Source organism: Caenorhabditis remanei, chromosome II, assembly GCF_010183535.1.
Source record: "Caenorhabditis remanei strain PX506 chromosome II, whole genome shotgun sequence".
Classification (NCBI taxonomy): Eukaryota; Metazoa; Nematoda; class Chromadorea; order Rhabditida; family Rhabditidae; genus Caenorhabditis; species Caenorhabditis remanei.
The window spans coordinates 3806711-3823682 of record NC_071329.1 but is presented as its reverse complement, the minus strand read 5'-3'; the positions used below and the strand labels follow the sequence as shown (position 1 = coordinate 3823682).

General features: G+C 37.2%; 3 protein-coding genes across 3 annotated transcripts; all 3 read left to right on the top strand.

Moving 5' to 3' along the window:
- Positions 1-311: 311 nt before the first annotated feature.
- Positions 312-9592, top strand: GCK72_004357 (uncharacterized protein; the record flags this gene model as incomplete). Its single annotated transcript, XM_053724629.1, has 10 exons — positions 312-384; positions 1205-1456; positions 2041-2238; positions 4387-4646; positions 4697-4988; positions 5841-6118; positions 6352-6599; positions 9065-9226; positions 9280-9405; positions 9451-9592. 10 exons carry the CDS (start codon positions 312-314, stop codon positions 9590-9592), a joined length of 2031 nt encoding a protein of 676 aa, XP_053588823.1.
- Positions 9593-10972: 1380 nt separating this feature from the next.
- On the top strand, positions 10973-11430 carry GCK72_004356 (uncharacterized protein; the record flags this gene model as incomplete). The annotated part of the gene is made up of 2 exons (XM_053724628.1): positions 10973-11208; positions 11265-11430. The coding sequence occupies 2 exons, from the start codon at positions 10973-10975 to the stop codon at positions 11428-11430; spliced, it is 402 nt and encodes a 133-aa protein (XP_053588822.1).
- Positions 11431-13896: 2466 nt separating this feature from the next.
- On the top strand, positions 13897-16757 carry GCK72_004355 (uncharacterized protein; the record flags this gene model as incomplete). The annotated part of the gene is made up of 4 exons (XM_053724627.1): positions 13897-13980; positions 14025-14860; positions 16042-16153; positions 16209-16757. 4 exons carry the CDS (start codon positions 13897-13899, stop codon positions 16755-16757), a joined length of 1581 nt encoding a protein of 526 aa, XP_053588821.1.
- Positions 16758-16972: the final 215 nt, after the last annotated feature.

Here is a 16972-nt window from a genome sequence, read left to right as displayed (position 1 = left end):
CATTCGGGTTCTGAAGTAAGAACTAGATAAGAAGATGTTACAGGAATCTGAATAAGCGACAGTCCTGGCCTAAAATCAAACTTGTCAAATTTTGGCCCGTCAGCCTGCTGTGCTTCAAAACATTCTAAATGCTTAACTGTCTGTCTTATTATAGAACTCTAAAGTCAAAATTACGAATTTTTCAACAAAAAAACCATCAAAAAGTTTCGTTCAAAAAATTTTTGATGTTCAAATCCCGGGCCGATGGGCCAGGCCGATTTTGGCCCGGTCCAATTTTGTAGCGACCGGTCCGTGACAAGTTTGCCTAAAAGATGTCAACTCGCCTATCGTGGTATCGCACCACAAAAATGACGTCAGTCAACACAGCTGAAAACGAGTGTTACCGTAAGATTTTGTAGAAAATTTTGGATTCTTTTGAATTTTTGCGAGGCGTAAGGTTGCGGAAATGCGCCTCGTCGCACAGCGGTTGAGACGGTGCCAAAATAAGACTTGGCTAAGTGCCATATTCAAATTTTACGTTTAATTGTGAGATCTTTCAATAAAAACCGCGACGCACACGCAACGCGACTCAGAAAAAATTCAAATCGTATCGTTGCACCCTTGTGACAGGGTCGAACGGAATTCCGCCTTCCGCCCAAACATTTTTCACTCCCTACATTGATAATCGATAAAAATTGATGATGAAAATTGCTTTAAAAAATCAGAAAATTTCCCCCAAAATATTACGGTAGCACTCGTTTCAGCCGTGACGTCATTTTCGTGTTAAGATGGTCGAGTTGACGTGTTCTAGGCCAGGACTGTATTTTATTTGTCATCGCAGGTTACCACAAGAAAAATGGTTCACAACTTTGTGAAGGTCATCTGAAAATTCAGTGGCGCATGTAGAAAATAAGAAGAAGCACAAGATAACAAACATTTGGCATCAAGAGATATACACACAACGCTTAAAGTAATATATGAAAAAAGTGGGCGGAGTCTTTTTCCCAGATTTCAAAAACCAGCAAACCTAGCAATTAGTTTTGAATATGACATGCCTTTATCTGTCGTTTATTTCCTTTCCGTGTTATGCTGATAACTTTTATATTTCTATGTTTCTTATCTTTCTGCGATTCAAGTTTTCTAACTGATTTACGAAAAACTATCAAATATTATGATTGTGGTAAAGAAATGCATTCTACAAACCGTATTTATTTTGAAATTTCAGACCCAAGATGTATTTTTGAGCACTCTGAGATCACTTCAGAAACTGTCCCATTTTTTCCAAAGTGTGAAGAAGTATGCGGAATCTTGGTGTTCAATTCGGACACTAACTTATCAGAGGATCAATTGGAGAACGTGTTTAAGAATATGAAAATTTTGAATGGAGGAATTAGAATAGAGAATTCGAGGCTGAAAAGTTTATCATTTTTCACAGTCAGCAAGAAAGAACAGAGATTTGGTTTTGATTGCAAGTCGAGTAAGTGAAAATATGAGCATCAGAGTTGTGGGGAAGTAAAGACGGAAATAAGGCAAAATTATTTTATGAACCTGACTGCAATTAGACGAAGTTAATAAATTGTAATGAAAGTATAACTACCCTCATTGCCATCATTTTAGTTATCTGGTACCAGTGGACCTGAAAGAGTCTCCACTTCTGACTTCCGACTTACGTGTGTCAAATTCAGCAGGTTTTTCTGATCCACTGGTACCAAATAAGTAAAATGTTGAGATTTTTTATTCTCGAAAGGTATTACAGTACCGTCGAGTAAGATATGCAATTTGGCCTATTTCCGATAAAAATGGCCAATTTTGAGAAACTACATAATTTATTATGCGGGGCAATCAGTGATACCGTAACACCCCCTCAGGGTCATTATCAACTGAAAAAGGGCAAATTTTATATCTTACTGCGTGGTACTCTACACTCTATACAAGTAATTAACTTTAAATGATAACCGTCAGTTTCATACTGTCGAAAATAATTTCACTTCCGTCTTACATCCGTTCTACTTCCGTTTTCACAACTCTGATGAACATTAAAAAAAGTGAAACATATTTCAGACAGGTTGATAATCCGAAATAACTCACTACTCACTGATGTTAAAATTCTTTGGAAATTCTACTTCTTCCAGTCCGATACTGATGAGTGTGAAATAGTCATTGAGAACAACACTAAATTAGACGTCAGTACGTTATGTGACTATGGTTATCTGCATAGTATTACTGGAATTAAAGTGACTGGGAATATGAGAGATTGTGGTAAGTCGGAGTGGTTTTTGTCATGGGTTTTTGGCAGGGATCAACAAATTAATAAGTATAATAGCGTACTAACTTTTGTACGAACACTTTTTTGTTACCCTTGGCAGTGATTCCATAAACCAACATAGCCGAAGTCGAAATTCTAGCCGACAAAGCACATTTCAATAATTATATGTTTTGGCAATAGAAATTTGATGCATAATCTTTTTCAAAAATCAGACGCTTTACAAAATATTACAGCGTTTGAAAAAAATGATGTGATATCCAGATTCAGAATTTCTAGAAAAGTGATGTGTTGATTTTTTGATGAATGGGATGAGTAATCATTACCAATTATTTTATTCTGATCACAATATCAATAAGTAAAGATGAAAGACTGTAATGATTCCTTGAAAAATTGGAAATTCCATCAATTGTTCCTAAATTTGTATATATGTGAACAGTTTCTGATTCCCCTGTTCAAATTCAAATCCTTACTGCAATTAGCGACATTATATGTGATATTAGTTTGTGTGTTTCGTTGAAATATCATACAATACTCAGTGGACTTGCAAATGATGCTCCCTCCGATGTTTGTAGTGGTTAAACCTTTGGAAATTGTTCCCTTAAATTAGTAAAACTTCTGAGACGAATTAGAACCAAAACTGGTACGAATCAGGACCGTCAAATCTGGGTGTAATTGCTCGAACATAAAGTTTAACCTTCTATTACTCGGTTTTGATTCGTACTACTTGAATAAGAACTGCCCAAAATGAAACCGGTCGGATTAGAACCGGCTAGACAGATGTTAAGACGCACTCTCCGAGTCGATCGAGCATGGATCAACAGACCATAGGCACACGAAAAAAGTTGACCATCTCCGATTTGCCTATAATTTTGATCAAAGATAGTATCAAGTGTTCTCAGCAAATAAGGGTACTTTTTGGCCGGGTCCATCAACTGGGTACCTAGGAAAATCAAAAATCGATATTTTTCGAAAATTTTTCCTGAAGAAGTTAGGTATGAAATCTCAACGGGAAATTATTGTAGACACTATTTTAATCATTTTTTGTGTTCAGAACAAAATTCCAGCTCAACACCTTCATTGTGAAAATTTTCAAAATATATGAAATTTTTGGGTTTTTTTCATGAAATCGTTTTTATCTCGTCAGTGACACGAGAAGACGGGATTTTTTATTTTAAATTCGACATCTACATAAAATTTGGTATTGGAAACATGATGTCCCTACTCGTAACTCTAGACCCAAAGAAAGATTTTTGGGGAAAAATGAGAAAAACTGCGATTTCAATTTTCAAGTCTTTCCAATAAATTATTTTTGATGTTTCAAAATAATGGTTTTTTGAAGTTTTTCATTTAATCATGCCATTTTTGTTCAGTTCCGGTACAATTTTCGATCATACCACAAAAAAATTTTCGAAAAAAATGAATTTTTTGATTTCTGAAAATTTTCTCCTGCATTGAACCATTCCGACTGAAATGTTAAGGATAGCATTATAAAATCAGGAGAATATAACTGGAATATTCTTAAGGTTTATAAAAAACTTGATTCCCACTGTCGGCTCACCTTCTACTTACGCGTTCATGATGAAATTCAGCGAAATTTTCAACTTGGGAAGTTGGTGCAACGGTACTTCATACTTGCAACGTTATTTGACAGGGAATTGCGATGAATATGACAGAAATAGTGAGAAAACTGCAAAAATTGATAGATTCAGCAAGATTTACGAAAAAAAAAACTTGAAACGTTTTTTCCTGATATCCATAAAAAGGTCTGACCATTGAACATTTATGAGTCCTAGTTTTTTAAAGCCTTTTTTGTAAATCTTGCTGAATCTATCAATTTTTGCAGTTTTCTCACTATTTCTGTCATATTCATCGCAATTCCCTGTCAAATAACGGTGCAAGTATGAAGTACCGAGTACCCTTATTTGCTGAGAACACTTTATACTATCTTTGATCAAAATTATAGGCAAATCGGAGATGGTCAACTTTTTTCGTGTGCCTACGGGTGATCGAACGAGTCAGAGAGTGCGTCTTAAACTGATATATAAATACAACACTTTGCCAATAGACCTAGATCTGACGGTTCTGATTTGCACCAAATCAGGGCGGTTCCAAATAGAAGCACTGCCTAATTTTTTTACCAGGTTGCTATAACACTGACCTAAACAAATGCCAAGTCCTATTTGGCGGACTGAGACTTATCAATACCACAATCCTACCTACACTATCCCCTATCATGGAAATTCGAGGAGATATATTGATTCAGGACACAAATTTTGAAGATTTATCGTTTCTTGGAAACCTTGAACGTCTGGTGATCAGTGATGCTGGCAAAAAAGAAAAAATGACAATTAATATCAGAAATAATCGTCAAATGACAAGGCTTGGACTGCCTGTCTTAAAAGTTACACTTATTTTACTTGAACTTTTTTTTTCTAATCAAGTTATTTTCAGCAAATCAAAAACATCTGGAATAGCGATATATTCGCGAATCTGGAAAACTTGAGTCCAGATTTCTGCATGACTATTGAAGAAATTATTCTCTTTCTAGAATACAGAATTAATTTCGTGAATCTTCACGCAAAATTTTGCGAGGACCCAGGAAATTTGCATAATCTGAAATTATGCTATTTTGAGAGTATGAAACATTTGGAGCAAAACTGCAGATACATTCTTGGTGACTTGATGATAGAGTCGGGTGATGAAGAGTACATATATAAATTGGGTACTGTCACTCATATTTTTGGTACGATGACAATTCGGAACACCAATCTTCAAAGTTTGATAATTATGCACGGATTGAGCTACATGGTTTCATTAAGTGGGCTCTTTTTTTTCAATTAAATAATAATTTTTGGAGGTGTTACAGAAGGAACTCCTATCATCCGTCTGGAGTCAAACAAAAATTTGAGCAATACCCTTTTTCCGTCGATGAAAGTAAAGAATGGCAACTTTTTCAATTTCTCGAATTTCTTTCAGCACATAATTACCACCGGTGGATTATACGTGATGCTCTCTGACAATAATCGACAATTGCATTGTGATAAGCTCTCCTTATTTCAGTCGTCTTTTTCGGTACCTGTTGAATGTTTTGGAGGAAATCGGGGTGAGTTATGAGACACACGGTTGGGAAAATCCAGGCCGGGCTGTCAAAAATTTTAGCCGACCCGGCCCGGATTCAAAAAATTTGCACATTTCTTCACAATTTTATGTGGAAATTTGTGCAAATTTCCATTAAAAAAGGCAAAATTTTCTTGTAAGCTTCAGTTTTTATTGATATTCAAAAACATGATCGTAAATTCGACCTTTTTTTTAATTCACAGAAATGAACGGGCCGAGACGGGCCGGAATGAGGAAAATGTTTCAGTCGGCCCGGCCCGACCTGGAATTTCCCAAACCTGATGGGACAGATGTATAGGTCAAATCAGGGATGTGCGGAACAACTAAAACTTATCAGAGCTCGGAAATGCTAGAAATTTCGAAAACTCGGTATTTCAGATTTGTAATAGTCAAAATCAATGAATATAAAATATTTTTTTAAACTTCGAAAATTCCAATTTCCACTCCGCACATCCCTGGGTCAATCCATTACTTTCAGGATGTCCTAGTCAAAAGATGAATGCTCTGGAAATGAAATTCTACCAAAATTGTACAACACTCAGTGGTGGTCTTATACTAACCGACACTTCCACCGACATGTCTCATCTGTCTAAAATTGAAACTATAAATGGAGCAATCGAGATTTCTAACACAAGCCTTAAGAACCTCGATTTTCTGGGAAGTCTTAAAACTGTGAACTGTATGGATGCAGATGGAATTATGATCAACATACATAGTAATTTGAAAATGACGCGTTTAGGATTGAAGGCATTAAAGGTAAAAGTGTTATATGAAGTATGCGTGAGTCACTTAGAGTCCAGGAATACCTATGCAGACTGTGGTGAAAATTAGAATTTATTTTTCAACGTTGAATATATTCTAATGTTCACCATCGGCATGCACTAAGTTCGAAAGTTCACCGTTACGCAAAAAGTGCACCATGCTTGTCAATAAAGCGCGTCTGCATTGGTTGTCCTGGACTCTATGTGGTGAGTAGTTTGCAATTTCAGACGCTGACCTCCCACTACACCTTCACAATGAACCTCGAAAAACTACAACCAGATTTTTGTCTAACCATCCCAGAAATGGTTGTGTTCCTCGAATCGTCTGTTGTCTTTCGATATTTGGATGCAAGACTTTGTGACTTCAATCCATCAGAGCTCACGCCAAAAACTTGTCGGCTCACTAATTTGAGCTCATTGGACTCAAATTGTGTTTATCTCGTCGGTGATTTAAGAATTGATAGTGGAGATGAGGAGTATGTTGAAAAATTGAAAATGGTTTCTGTTATTATTGGTTCTCTTACAATTAAAAATACTGCGGTGACGGATTTAAGCTTTTTGGGAAATTTGAGAAAAATTGGCAATTTGAATGGTTTGTGGAAATTTAGGTATGCAGTTTTTGATGGTTTTTTTTTTCAGAGTCAACGTCTATCATACAAATAACAAATAATACAAACTTGTTAAGTTTGGATTCACTGCAAATAGATGTAAGAAATAGAACTAGTGCGAATCAAAACCTAGTAATAGATGGTTAAACGTTATATTTAAGCAATTAAACCTAAATTTAATGGTTCTGATTTGTACCAGTTATATTTCGCACAGTTCTGATCATACCTAATTTAAGGGAACAATTTCCAAAGGTTTCCCCACTACAATTATCGAAGGGAGCAACATTTTCAAGTCTACTAAGTATTGTATGATATTTCAACGAAACACACAAACTAACATCACATATAATGGTGGTAATTGCAGTAAGGATTTGAATTTTGAATAGGGAAATCAGAAACTGTGCTCCTATATTCAAATTTAGGAACAATTGATGGGATTTCCAATGTTTCAAGGAATTATGGTGTTTCATGTTTATTTATTTATATCGTGATCAGAATGCGTTCACTGAAATGATTTCTCATCTTGTACATTAACAAATCAATGAAATGACTAATAACTTTACTAGAAATTTCGAATCTGAAGATCACATTACTTTTCCAAACCCTGCAATCATCTGTACAGCTCCTGATTTTTGTAAATGAATATACACCAAATTCTGATCTTGAAAACATGAAATTATTGAAATGAGCTTTTCACATCAACAACTATTCTAAAGATGGACCAAACGGGATATACATATTTAAAAAAACACACACACATTGAGTTTCGCTTCTTGGAATCAACGAATGTTGCCGGACGGCGACTGTCCTTTATATGGTTCATTTAATGCAAGAGAGAGAGTCAAATTTCAGGCGCACCGATAGCGTTAGTACAGCGGAAGCTCAAGAAGATTTTCCCTTTTATTATGTTATTTTGAGATACCTCTTCCTGAACACCCCAAACCTGGAACTGGTTTGTATCTCATGAAATAATCATTCAGGGATTTTGAAATGTGTCTAGTTTGATATGTTGGTTAAATTTTCTAAATAACGCAATATCCCAAATACGCCAAACTACATAAGATCACATCACTTCTACTCTAAACCTCTAATTATTTGTAAAGCGCGTGATATTTCAAAAGATCAACTTCCAAAATATGTGATCATAATCTGATTTCAACAACATCAACAACTTTTTAAAACGAATTTTCAATTTTCAGAAATCATATTTCACACAATGAGATATCTGTTTCTAACCACCCCCAAACCTGGTACTTCTACTGAACGTTGGTTAGGTAAGGAATCAGGGGACTACTATTTTTTCAATGGAGGACCTATGGAGAATTGGGACACCCGGCCTGATTACATATTTAGTGAAGATACCAAACAGAAAACTATTGCATCAACTGAATTGGTAGATCATATTGTGTCGTTTATTGGTCTCTTTTTAAATCTCATTCATTTTATTATTTTGACAAGAAAAGCTCTGAGACAAAACGTTGTGTTCATTATCATAATTGGAATTTGCATATGTGATATGCAGATATTTCTGACCAGTATCACTGAAAGACTATGTGGATATAGAGGGAGAAGAGCACCATTTGAAGGTTTCTGTGAAACTCCCAAGGAATACCGATATTATTATTGTGAAATGGCTTCGAAAGGACTTCAGACATATGGAAAGTTCGCTTCGGCCTTTCTTGCACTCTCCGCTGCTATAATTCGAATATTATCGGCATCATTTCCTTTGAGCTCACTGGTGGATAATTGGATACTGAACACATTCACAGGGATTTGTATAATTTTTGTGACTTGGACAGTTTGTGGATATTATTATTGGCAAAATTACACCGATCTTTATGTTCAGATTGATTATGACGGGTATGTACCCCTATTTGAATTATAGTCATATTCTGTACATACTTTGTGCACTCCGAGTTATTCTTGTACAAGATTATCTCCATACTTATCAACCGGGCCGACACGGGCCGGCTCGTAACTCGCGTCAAAATGGATATTATGAACTGAAAAATATACCAAAATGTAGATCTCGACGAGTTCTATGTTTGTGACCTACTACGGGCCGGATGGCTATTCGTTAATGTGCCGCGGGCCGGGTTAGAATGGCTTTTTTGGCCATTTTTGCGTTTTTTGGCACTTTTTGCCGGCCCGCGCCACATTAATGAATAGCCATCCGGCCCGTAGTAGGTCACAAACATAGAACTCGTCGAGATCTACATTTTGGTATATTTTTCAGTTCATAATATTCATTATGACGCGAGTTACGCGCCGGCCCGTTTTGGCCCGGTTGACAAGTATGATTATCTCTCATTTACTTAAATGTTTATTTTCAGACGTTGCATAACATTTCCAGAACAGAAATATATGAATGCATCCATTTATGATGAGGGATATTTTGAGTATTTTCTTACCGCGTTGTTCATAATAGTCACTTTCATTCTTTTGGTAACATTGGGTATAACTTATAGAAGGAGAATGAATCTGGGAATTGATAAGTAAGATAATCCGTCTTTATATTCTTTAATATGACGTAACAATATATTTTCAGAGGCAGCAGCACATCAATGTTAGTTGTAATGATGGCCATATCTTTCCTCATATCTGAATTTATTTACAATATAAAGTTCACAATGGATGATCGATATCGTTTTGAAAATGGAAATAAAGTGAATACGTGAGTTTTAACACTGCGAGAATTCTCAGATATTATTAATCTCAGACAAATAATGGACATGTTTGAATATGTTACCAAAATAGTTCTGCATCTCATCGCTATATTCCATTGTTTCATTTCTTTCTTTTTGTCTTCTCAATATCGAGAAGTTGTGAGGGAGTTGTTAAGATGGGATAAAAGGAAATAGGGGAGTTTGGTCGGAAAAAAATAGTTTCAAATTTTATTTTTCAGTAGAAATTTACGGAACCAGCGACTACCTTAGAAGGAACTACCAGAACATTAAGGAGTTCAGGAAACTAATTATAATTTTTCGTATCTTTTTTATTACATAAAATTTGACATCTATTTGTTCTGTACACATTTCCTCTGTCATCTAAAAATTAGCTGCGCAGCGACTCAGGCGGAAGTAATATCTATTTAACTGGAAGCATTAGAGCTAGCTCATATTTAATTCAGAGTCTGAGGAACGCCAAAGTGTTTCTGATACGCACGAGTTTTTAAAAAACACTGAAACTGGAATAAAGACGTCTTCTGAATAATTAGTTCACACAGACCGTCTAATCGCCATAGATTTTGGGCTACCAGGCGGAACCAGTACATACACAAAAAATCTGTGATGACTATTCGATTCAGGGTACAAAGAAACCCCAGGGGCCATATTTTCATGGTTGTACCACTTTTCTTAGAAGCGCACTGCCAAAAAGTCGCTTTTCAGCCGTACAATATTACTAGGACCACCTAGAAATTCGATTTTTCAGTTGAAAATCTTTTTTCTTAAAAATCTGTTACATTTTTCCTAGAAACATACTCTTTCTTTTGTTTTCAAGTGTTTTCATTATAATTCCGTCTTTTTCGAGCCGGAAATTGGATATTTGTCACCTTCGAATTCATTTGACTGATTTCAGATACATCCATGGACTTTGAAATTGTTTTAGTTTGAAATGCTGGTTAAATGTTCTAAGTGACGCGAAATCACAAATACACCAAACCCCATAAACATCACTTCTCCCAAACCTCTAATTATCTGTAAAGCGCGTGATTTTTCAAAAGATTATGCATCAAATTTCCAAAATATGTAATCATAATTAAATTTCAACAACATCAACAACTTTTTAAAACGAATTTTCAATTTTCAGAAATCATATTTCACACAATGAGATATCTATTTCTAACCACCCCCAAACCTGGTACTTCTACTGAACGTTGGTTAGGTAAAGAATCAGGGGACTACTATTTTTTTAATGGAGGACCTATGGATAATTGGGACACCCGACCTGATTACATATTTACTGAAGAAACCAAACAGAAAACTATTGCATCAACTGAATTGATAGATCATATTGTGTCGTTTATTGGTCTCTTTTTAAATCTTATTCATTTTATTATTCTGACAAGAAAAGCTCTGAGACAAAACGTTGTGTTCATTATCATAATTGGAATTTGTGTATGTGATATGCAAATATTTCTGACGAGTATCACAGAAAGACTATGTGGATATAGAGCGAGAAGAGCACCATTTGAAGGTTTCTGCGAAACTCCCAAAGAATACCGGTATTATTATTGTGAAATGCATTCAAAGGCATTTCAAACATTTGGAAGACTTGCTTCAGCTGTTCTTGCACTCTCCGCTGCTATAATTCGAACAGTATCAGTGTTGTTTCCGATGAGTTCGTTTGTCGACAACCTATTGAAAGTTCGCACAGGAAAACGTATATTTTTGGTGACCTGGTTTGCTTGTGGAGTTCGGTACTGGCAAGCTTATACGGACTTCGGTTTTTGGACTGATGCCAATAGTTATAATGGGTAGGATAGATGTGTAACACGGCGTCCCTCATATTTCTGAAATTATTCATTTTCAGACGTTGTATGGTAGCTCCAGAATTTGGATCAAAGACGTCATACATCTATCAGGAGGGATATATTGTTATGTTTCTTACTGTGCTGTATCTGATAGTCACTGTTTTTCTTTTGGTAGCTTTGGGTATGACGCAAAGAAGGCGAAAGAAGCTAGGAAATGATAAGTAAGTTAAGAAAGGACAGAACCAAAACACTATCCGGTAAACATACAGAGACGCGTCTTTCAAACGACCTATAAATTCGGTCATAGGTACTTTTGACTACGGGGAGTCTATTTCTGCCATCAAAACCTGCTAAATGTCTCTGCGAGCCGAGTTATAAGCTTTCAAACGTCTCATATGGTCAAGCTTTCCACATGGAATTCCAAATCGGCAAAATGTATACGCAAAGATGTTCTCATTTTTAAAACGTACGAGCACAGGTAAACCGCTGGGGAACACAAATGGAACCGCGCGGTCGCGTATATACGGCCGATTTTGGAATTCCATGTGAAAAAGTTTGGCCATATGAAAAGTTTGGGAGCCCATAACTCGGCTCGCAGAGACATTTAGCAGGTTTTGATGACAGAAATGGACTACACGTAGTCGAAAGTACCTATAACCAGAGATGGATCGTTTGAAAGCCGCGTCTCCAAAGATTTCCCTTGTACGGCACGTGCCGCAAAAGTACTCAAAAATAGACTCAAGATAAGAACCATTTTTGATGAAACTCCTAGAACCCTGTCTGATCATAGAGAGTCAAAATTATCGTTCAGAGGCAGCAGCACATCAATGTTAGTCGTCATGATGGCAGTATCTTTCCTGATATCTGAATCTATTTACAGTATTAGGTTCTTAATAGATAATCGATATGATCTTGAAAACCAAAATAAAGTGATTGAGTGAGTTTTAACAAAAGCGGGAATTCTCAGATATTGTTAATTTCAGACAAATAATAGACGTGTTCAACTATGTTATCAAAATAATTCTGAATCTCAACTCGATATTCCATTGTTTTATTTGTTTCTTTTTGTCTTCTCAATATCGAGAGGTGGTGTGGAAGTTGTTTAGATTGGATAAGAGAAAACAGGTGAGTTTGGTCGGAAAAAGTTGGATTCTTGAAGTTGATGCACATTTTATTTTTTTCAGAAGACATTTACGGAACCGGCAACTAACTCAACAGCGGGGCCAGAGAGTTCGACAAAACTTTGAGGAGTTCTGGGAACTAACTTGCATAAAATTTGATAACAACTTTCTTACAATCATGTGTATATCATCTATTAATTAGCTGCGTAGCGACTAACTAGGGAAGGTCACTAACTATGTATAGTATATTGTGTCAAACCAATGGACAATGTCCTGCTGAAAAAAAACCAATAATCTTTAAAACTCAATTGTTTTCTGACTGTGTACAAAAGTTGATCATGTCTCTGATTATTAAATAATTAATTTTATAATTTTAACATTTCAAACATAGGTATATATAAAAAAGAATTACAAATTCACGAGAGAACTTGCAACACTTATTAGCTAAATAACGAGAAACACACAAGAAACGCAAACGCAAAGGGAAAATCTAACACACCGAAACAAAAAGCAGCGAGAAAATGCTATAAATTATATCAAAACCAAGTTTTGATATAAGCTAAAATCTAAAACGCGCAACACAAACCAAAACACAATTTCTTGCTGAAATAATCAATTTATTTCAAGCCAAACGGCTAAAACCCACAATAAAACAAGAAAACTATAATAATTTGGTCTAAAAACCAAAGAAAGAGATATAAACAAACTAACGAGAATAACGGAGCACCTAACGTGCCTCCGCCAGCGCCCAAGAGTGCCGAAATTCTCCATTTTGAAAGCGAAATTGACAAAATAGCTGCGAGAAATGCGCGCGCGCCCGTAGGTCAAACGCGGCACACAGTGACATACGGAGTGAGTCTAGAAACTCAAGCGACTTTAAAGAATTGTTTAGAAGAGCACACGGTGCCAACCGTACAATATCTAATAACCTTAGTCTTGGAGACCTTTCTTTTAGCCTCACCCTTCGCACTCAACTCGCTTTTTTTGATTCGCAACTTGTGCATGGTGGATATCGCGATGGAATGCCTGTTCGGTGGTCCTGTCATTCACTTTGAGTGAATGAATGGATGGGTTAGACTGGAGTCTCTAGGCTGAAGGAGGCCTGTGTGGATAAGGAAGGGAGAGTGGAGTGCAAATGGTCCCTGGCATATTTTTGTGTGCGTTGTGTGTTGAGTTGACACACAACGCACACAAAAAGTCGGTTATTGATTCTGGTGAACGTCTATGAGGGCCTCACAATTATTGTTTTTCGAACGCTGTCTTCCGATTTTTTTTGCCGGCGTGTAACTCCTTTTGAACTAAACCTTACATGCTGAAAAATATATTAAAATGTAGATCTCGGCAAGTTCTTTGTCATCGACATACTCTGAGCCGGTTTTTTAAAATTTCCAGCACGTAAATAATTCGCTAATCAACCCAGAGTAGCTCAAAAACACAGAACTCGTGGTGATCTACATTTTGGTTTCCTCCGTCTCCACCAATTCTTTAACTCAGTTTTCGTAGAGCGCGGTTGTAACAACCACTTACTTTAACGTTTACCATTTCACATAACCCTATAATTTCAGAAGGTATGGACTCAAACGATGAGTGGAGCGACTTTGGTATTGATTCAGATGATCACGACGATGATGATGGCAAGGAGGTCGAGAAAACTGTAAGTTTCTTAATTTCAGGCATCACCATATCAAATATTTTCAGATTCTCACGTTCAGCGACATCCAAGAAGCCATGCAGTCACAAATTGCCGATATCCAGTCAGTATTTGGAATGAGCAATGGTGAATGTCGGGTCTGGCTTCAGAAGTTCAACTGGGGCAAGGAGAAGGTGATGGAACACTTTTATGAGAATCCGGATTTCAAGAATTCCAATGAGAGCTCCGGGGGCCCCACCGAAGATCAAATTTGTGACATTTGTTGTGAGGAGACCCAGCTAATTGGTTTGCACTGTAACCATCTCGCTTGTCTGGAATGTTGGAAGGCCTACCTGGCTGAAAAGATCAAGGAGGGAAAGTCACAGATAGGATGTATTGGTTCTGATTGTAAGCAGATTATTCATGATGAGAAGATTCAAGAATTCCTCGAAGACCCGAAAATTCTGGAAGGCTTTGTTAGAAATACAGTGAATGCTTATGTAGAAACGAGCAGATGTCTCATATGGTGTCCTGGTACTAATTGTGGTAATGCAATTAAGTCGCTTAACCTGGACCCTCATCATGTCACCTGTTCCTGTGGCACCCGATTTTGCTTCTCGTGTGGTCAGAACCCTCATGAGCCAGTCACCTGTGCCCTCCTGAAAATTTGGAGCAAGAAGTGTCTAAAGGAGCAAGATAACATCTCGGGAGCAGAATACTCATCTGATAAGGAAACTTTGCACTGGGTACTGAGCAACACTAAGGATTGTCCGAAATGCAATACGGCGATTGAGAAGAATGGAGGGTGTAACAAGATGACGTGCAGAAGTGCCAAGTGTCGATACAAGTTCTGTTGGTTGTGTTTAAAGGATTGGGCGGTGCATGGATATGGATATTGTAATGTGTGAGTTTTGAGTTGAAGTTTAGGAAGTAGTGGGTCGAAATAGGATACATTATTGGTTTTTATGTTTTTAGGGGATCCTGAGGTGTTGGGAACTCCAACTTCCGACTTTTCTACTTTCTTGCAAATTTAAGATTCTTTTCCAACATTTTTCAAACAGCACGGTCTCCCACGCTTTGGCAGAAACATTTTCTAACAAAAATTGTACATACAGTACCGGTATCGACTTTGGCCGTTTTCAGTGGAAAATGACCAACTTTGACAGTGTATTTCGGTGTCCACTGATTGTCCGATAAACTCAAGTTTATATGGGTTGGACAGAACAAAAATAGCACATCATTTTTGTAGTTGACCATTTTTTTGTATGGACATGGCGAGCCTACTACAGCGGCGGGAGTCTACCTCACGGTAGGTCCGCTAGCTGCGACGAGAGGTTTTGATAGGTCTCTCGCCTGTCTTTTTTATCAGACGGTGAGTTTGTGCAGAGGGTCGAGCTCAGGGAACATCATCACCCAAGTTGATTCCACCGGCATCACTATTTGGTTAGGTATAGCTGCACGCAGTGGACTCAGGTTATTTAAGGATGTTCTGAAACTATTACAATTTTTAGAAAAAATATTGGGTGAAATTGCTAAAATGTCTTTTTTTTTTGAAAATCGGTTTTTCCGTACCAAAATGCCAATTTCTCACCAAAATGTACGTTTCTTGGCTCATTCGATGGAGAATTTTATTCTCTACCTTTTTGATGCATGGTTTTCCATCCATTGCAACGTCTAAAAAGCTGAAATGGCAGGATTTTCAGTGCAAAAAATGAAATAATTGAATAAAATCGTGAAAAAATCGACATCACGTTTCTTGATGTTCTTTTTCGCAGTATGAGAGACCGTTCAGTGCCAAAAAGAAATATGTATTTCTGATTTCCAACTTCCGACTTCCGGATAAGAGTTGAGCGGAATGCAGTTTTTGAAATGGTGGGAAGCGAAAGACGGAAGGCGGAATTTCGCTCAACCCTGTTCCTGATAAGAAGTGTTAAGCTGCCAACAACTTTGGTATGTACCAAAATTGAATGGAATTCCGGATAATAAACATTCCCTTCCATGCAACACAGTTACATATCAGTTCAACGAGAAACGTCAAACTCTGAATTCTCCCTCATAGTACAAAAAACTCATGTTTAATTTCAGATTCACACAAAACACCGAAGAGACGCGTGACAGTCGTGCAGACCTCCTTCGCTTCCTATTCTTCTACAACAGGTTCAAGGCGCATGAGCAAAGTTTGGAGTTGGAGAAAAAGGTTAGTACTATAACAGGATTTTCCTATTTTATTTCCATATTTTCGTGATTTTCAGCTCCGCTCAAAAGTGTCCAGCCAACTGGAAGACTCCGAAGGAATCTCGTGTTCCGATGTGAAATCCCTCGAAAAAACGATCAATATTCTCTCGGAATCGCGTCATACCCTTATGTACACTTATATCTTTGCATACTACTTGGAACAGAATAATCAATCGATAATCTTCGAATCGAACCAGAAGGATCTCGAAATGGCGACAGAGCAACTATCGGGGTATCTGGAGCAAGACTGGGATTTTACAAACAAATCTGATTTCCATAAGATTCTTGATAAAAGTCGGTATGTGGAGCATCGTCGGAATGTGCTCTTGGAGCATTGTGCACAGAAAGACGGGCTGGAGTTGAATACGACAGGGGTGTCTAAAAAGAAGAAATCATCTGGATTCAAACGGAGAAGACCGTGGAGAATGGTGGTTATTGTGTTGGCGATTGTGGTCGTTTTTATAATCAATTTCTTTTTGTGGCGTCACATCTTTTATCAATCAACTCCATCCGAAATAGAGATCGAGCACATGCAGAGTCCCTTGGAATATTCTAGCGTTGAATGATCTCCATACTCATCAATTTCTATGTTCACTATTCTTATATTAGCTCGGTACAGTTTTTACAATTGCGCTCCACCGAAATGCCCTTGAAATATGTCATTTTTCTCTGAGCCCGCGGTTGCAAAAAGCGTGCCGTGCTATAAAAATATGTTTACGGACTTCAACAATTTATTCGAATTCTAAGCTCCGCCCAATAACTAGACAAGAAACGGTCGATG